Below are 6,000 nucleotides of genomic sequence, written 5' to 3'. Positions count from 1 at the left end.
GGGTAAACATCAGTTGGACATGTATCATTTATTCAAGAATTGGGAGGCTTGCTGACACAGCATGTTGTTCCAACTGTGTTAAGAATTTCAAGTTCATGGCCAGAGACACATAGAGAGTTCTCTTTCTTGGCCATACCATTGAAAGGAGGGGAGGAGCATTTTGATATGAAGATAAATTTAGATGCTGGATCTTCTCCATCCCACCATGACCATTTTAAAAGGATCTCTCATATTCTGACTCAGACTTTGAAATATGCCGTTCTATAGTTTACAGAAGAGTATAGAACACGGCTCTAAAGATAATATTTTCTGTCATTTTGGCCTAAAATGTATGACAGTTATGTTACCATTTAAAATCGGCAACAGGTGCTTATTTAAAACATTTAACAATGAAACAAATACAAGTCTTAAGTTTCTCTTGGAGAAATATTTAAGCTGCGATTTGAAAACAGGAGAAAATCCAAACCAGAGGTATACAGCTTATAAAATGTTTATTGGCAACTTTTTCTGTGTAACATAAGCAGGTCCACACTGTTCCAAAAGCTCTTAAATTATTGTCCAAAGCATCCATTAACACCACTGTCAAGCAGTTAAAAGTTCATAGGAATTTGCTCCAAGTGATGGAAAGAACCGCTGCAATTTATTTCTTGTATTAAATTGAACATTAACAGGACAAGGGAAACTGGAGCGCTGCTAGAAAAATATGCAGATCTATGGAAGCCCCGCTGCTCGACAGGGAATTAATTTAATGTTACTCTCCAAAGCATCACTCCATTCCGCAGACACAATTTACAAAGTTGCGTCCAAAAGGATACTTAAACAGACCAAATTTAGAAATGACACACAAAATGCACGATTTAATCTGCCGATAAGTAACACATCCAGAATTTGTTAGTGGACCAGCTCGTAATTGCCCCTTGTATTCAGGTTTAAGGAAATTGCAATTCTCTATACACAAGAGATTTTCAAAGCCATGGTTAATGTGAAACAAAAGTACAGTCACCATATTATTACATTAAATAGAAAAACTGTTAATGGTGATGAAAAGACATTGTGCAGACAATGTAAATTGTGTAACCTTCCTTGCTTTAACATTTGCACATTTTGATAATTCTTATACAATGTCGATTTTACCTGGCCTATATCTGAATGCCCTTTCAACTAATGAAAAAAAAACTGCAGACACCAACTATGGCACAGACAGGATTTCTTTTGCCTTGTTTCAGTTGATCTCTGAACCAGAATTCTAAGGGAGTTCCATACTTTGGAGAAAAAAATTGTAATATTCATTTTCTTCTTCATTCATGGTCTCCCTGGGTCACAGACTGGGCTGGGTGAACTGGAAGCTACTGCAAATTGTAACCTACTGCAAAATCTCTGGCTTGGAATCCTGTGACCGGCTAGGTGAGCCAGCAGCCTACATTGGTGCTTATGCCATGTGAGGAAGCACCCTTTAAGTCTCTCACTGAGAGGGAAGCCCCTCTCAATCTCTCCCCGAGAGGGAAGCTGAAATCAGGTGATTATTGCATAAAGGACCGTGGGTGGAGATTTGCATTGTACCACTCCAATCCCAGCACATCAACTTGCTGAACCACCAAATGATTTGTCTATGACAAATGGATTTTTCTGTATTTAGTAATTAGAATGCTATATGGAAACATTGTTGGGGAATGTTATAACATGAGAATACTACAAAAGCATTAAACAAACCCACCACAACTCCAAATGGTTCAAAAAGAGAGTCCCAGATGCGTACTCATTTTGATGGCCTCCTTGAGGTATGGCTGAATAGCTCTGATATCATCTTTTTATTTCAAATTGTCAAGCTGCTTTTGGGCTTGCATTTTACAACAATCACAAGATCTCACACAGGCAGTGACTTCCACCGGGAGAGTAAATGCATTCACAACCTTTCCCAAGATATTGAACTACCTGAGGCATACGTAGAACAATCTTCAGCTTATGTGGGACAAATAAGTTAAATATACAATTGCCTCATCCACCATCTTAAGTTCAAGTAAAATTAGCTTATTAATGTGTTTGACTGTGAATGGGGGGGGGGGGGGCAGCGTTGGCAGTTTGATTCTGTTCCACATAAGATACAGTACTGTTTTAAACAATTATTTCTCACAAGCACCTACAATTTTACATTATTAAAGTCTGACTAGAATAGCAACACTAATAGGTTTAGGTACAGCATTAGATCTCAGAAGTCAGTGCGAGAATTAATATAAGTCAAGCTAGTAGGCTAAGGCCACAGAAATGAGGAATCCATTAGTTTGGCTGCCACTATTTTTGGTCAGCATGCTCAAATGTCTGATAAAAATTTCCACCAGTCCAATGCGGGAGGAAGGAATTGGTGTTCAATCTGCAGCAACTTTTTGTTTGGTGGTGTCATACGACCGGATCATTTCACTCTGTGAAACCACACCATGCTCCTCTTGAGAAAACGCATAGCCATCTGAAATAGAACAGAGTTATTAAACACGACTGATATAAATATCTAATAGTGTATTTGTATAGCCTACTTGTGACACTAATAAAAATTATTATTGTGAAACCACTTCCAGGTCTAATTAATGGATCCTTCTTGATTTATATAGCAACATACTACATTGGTTGCTGCAGCAATCTAATGTCCTACATCCACATATACTGAGGTAGGATGTACTTCATGAGAAGAGATGATTCAAAAGACCAAGGGTTTAAGGTATAAAGAAAGCTTAATGAATGTGTGTTCAATAATGTTTTCTGGAAACAAAATGTGATTGATTTGCAATGTTCAAGATTATAGAAAGAGCGTTGAAAAAGCAGTGTCAAGCAACTTCTTTCCTACATTGAAGGGTTGAAATAACTACGGCAAAAGGTAAAAACTAGGAAGTTTAATGTAAGAAACAAACCAGGCAGAAGAGCACAGAAAGTGAAACCTTTAAAAGGCTCAAGGATCCTTGATGCATTTATGAAGAGACAGGGGATGGAGGAATGCGCTGACATCCCAAACAAATCCAGTTGCCTGGACATTGATTCTATCCATCGCCCTAGCTACTGACTGAGAATGAACCAGATTATTCCCAAGCTTGGCATCCTATTTGACTCCAAACTGAGATTCCGACGCAATGTCCTCTCCATCAACAAGTTGGCCTATTACCATTGCCACAACACTACACATCTCCAACCGTGCCTAAGCTTATTTGCTACTGATAACCTCATCCATACCTCTTGCTACCCCTCTTGTACTCTAGAGGACAGAATTTTTCGAACGGTGGGTTTCCCACTCCACCACCATAAGAATTGGCTGGGAACACATGCTTGTCAATCACTGCAGCCCTGCAGCCATTTAGCGCCAAGGTGAAGGCCCCATCTCAGCTCTGTAGTCCCAGAAAGTGGCAAGGACAGGAATTACAAACAATCTGCAGATTCCTAAATTCTGGAGGTCCGAGTAATTGCAAGGGGAGTGGTGGTGGTGGGGGGAGGGGGGGGAGAGAGGTTGGTCCAATGTGGTAAGAGGGTCCGTGAGGCTTCCATCTCTGCTGGGCTCTACCGGGGCCCTTGAACTCCACCTGCCTGTTCGGGGCTCAGACAGGCTGGCGTCCCATGGCCTCGCCACCCCTGTAAATTTGCAAACTGGTATGGGGCCGACAGGCTACCCTGAGAATATTACAGGCTCCCTCGCTGGCAAACCTGCTGCCCAGGGACAACATAATTCTGTCCATAAACATTCAGAGGTCTGCTGCCCATAACCTACCTGCACTATGTTCTGTTCACTCTTCACCCCTTTGCTCATTAACCCAAATTAGCTACCAGTCTGACAATGTCTCAGTTTTAATCTTTCTGCTTCAATTCCCCCCCATGCCCTCGCCGCTCCCCATCTATGTAACCTCCTCCAGCCCCAAGAGTTTCCAAGATACCAGTTTTCCTCCAATTCTGGCCTCTCCTAATTTTCATTGCTCCAACATTAATGGCCATGCCTTCAATTGACCATGCCCCAAATTGTGGAATTCCTTTCTGCCCATTGGCCTTTCTCTTTTCATTAAAACCTACATCTTTGACCTTATGTCGGGCAGCACGGTGGCGCAGTGGGTTAGCCCTACAGCCTCACGGCGCCGAGGTCCCAGGATCGATCCCGGCTCTGGGTCACTGTCCGTGTGGAGTTTGCACATTCTCCCCGTGTTTGCATGGGTTTCGCCCTCACAACCCAAAGATGTGCAGGGTAGGTGGATTGAACACGCTAAATTGCCCCTTAATTGGAAGAAAATTAATTGGGTACTCTAAATTTATAAAAAAAGAAAGAAAAAAAAATCTTTGACCTTATGTGACTAGAGTCGAATTATTGTTCAATAATGCTCCTGTGAAGGGCCTTGGAATGATTTACTATCATCAAGGTATTGTATAAACGTTGTTGAGCGGGGGTTGAATTATAAAGGAAGGAAAGGCTTGTTTGAGCCTACCAATCCTCTCCTGTTATTATGTCATTCTTAGGCTCTATATGCTTTTCAAATCAACTGCGTACATTGTGGGGCAGTTTCTAAGGAAGTCAGCTACTTTATATGTGGCAGAGGAAAATGTTACACAAGCTAACTAGTGCTAGGTGTGCTGTTGGTTTGTATGGGAAAGCTAAGCAGGTCACCTGGCTCCTGGCCAAACAATATGTCTGTCTTTGATGTCCATATGACATCTGGCAGCAACAGTGCCAGCTCGTTAACAATGTCAGTTTACCAACAGTGGTTTCATCTTATTGGCCTCAATTCCAGTGGGGTTTGGACAATAATAATTTGGTTGTAAACTCAAAAAAAATTAACAGAAATGGATACGTTATGCCTAAACTTAAGGTTTCTTTTGCTGATTTAACCAAACTGGAAACAATATTATACACTACGTTTAGCCACGTAATGAATGGGATAATGGATGCCATGGCCGGGATTCTCCGACCCTCCGCGCCGGAATCGTGCCTGATTCCCGGAGGAAACCCACGCGGACACAGGGGAAACGTGCAGACCCCGCACAGACAGTGACCCAAGCGGGGAATGGAACCCGGGACCCTGGCGCTGTGAAGCCACAATGCTAGCCAATTGTGCTACCATGCTGCCCTTAAATCTGGTGAGAAGGTGTTTGTGATCTAATCAAATGGGAAAACCCAGGCTAGAGTCTAAACAGCCTGCTCTTGCTCCTACAAATGCTATTCTTTATAAACAGGACTTTCCTCTTTGCTGTGCAGCACATTTCCTCCTCCAGCTTCCATTATACGGTTTTCCTTAATATATTATTTCCTTTGCTCTCCTCCCTTCACGTGTGAGTAGTGACAAATGCAGTGGCATAGCTCCCATGCTGCCCAGTCAGTCTCTGGTGTCTCATCTTGGAGGTCACTCTTCACATAAGTGAGTGAGTGTTGATAGTCTACCTGGCTGATTTGGTCCTAAATTACTTGCATTTTCCAGCAGCAATAGCTTGGTTTAGTTAGTAACCATCATCTTGCTCAAGGATTGAGAGTTCAATCCACCCTCTAGGCTTCTGCAGAAAAGGTAGGTTGAAGCTTCTGTGCAGTGTTGAGGGATTGTTACATTGTTGGAAATGTCATTTAATGGATGAAACTAGGGCCGTGTCTAATTATTCACTTGTTCAAGTAGGAGCACACAATCCACCAACATTCTTCCCTTAACCGACAAACATAAATTAAGTAGTCATTGATCTGATCAATGTGGAATCTTTCTATTTGCAAATTGACTTGTCGTGTCCACAAACATAATGTTAACTTCAAAGTAATTAAGAGCATACAAAGACATTTGGGATGCTTCTAAAACTTGAAATAATGTGCTTTCCAGATGCAAGCCTTTGCTTTAGGGATGACTAGTCACTGATAACCATCAACAAACTTGATCTCCTGTCCCTAACTCAAAGGTACTGAACTAGGGCGGCACTGTGGCGCAATGGTTAGCATTGCTGTCTCACGGCACCGAAGTCCCAGATTCGATCCCGGCTCTGGGACACTGTCCGTGTGGAGTT

General features: G+C 42.1%; 1 protein-coding gene across 7 annotated transcripts in view; it reads right to left on the bottom strand.

Annotated features, from left to right (window-relative positions):
* Positions 1–474: 474 nt before the first annotated feature.
* atp8a2 (ATPase phospholipid transporting 8A2) overlaps positions 475–6,000 on the bottom strand; it is a 792,435-nt gene continuing 786,909 nt past the window's right edge. For all 7 annotated transcript variants that reach the window (XM_038818743.1, XM_038818747.1, XM_038818746.1 and 4 more), the window contains one exon: positions 475–2,461. In XM_038818743.1, the coding sequence (XP_038674671.1) occupies positions 2,364–2,461 (98 nt within the window). In that variant the 3' untranslated portion in view covers positions 475–2,363. The remainder of the gene's footprint in view (positions 2,462–6,000) is intronic.

This window comes from Scyliorhinus canicula, chromosome 14 (genome assembly GCF_902713615.1).
Source record: "Scyliorhinus canicula chromosome 14, sScyCan1.1, whole genome shotgun sequence".
NCBI classification, from domain to species: Eukaryota; Metazoa; Chordata; class Chondrichthyes; order Carcharhiniformes; family Scyliorhinidae; genus Scyliorhinus; species Scyliorhinus canicula.
Note: the sequence above shows the minus strand (reverse complement) of the source record. Positions and strands in the feature narration are given on the sequence as shown.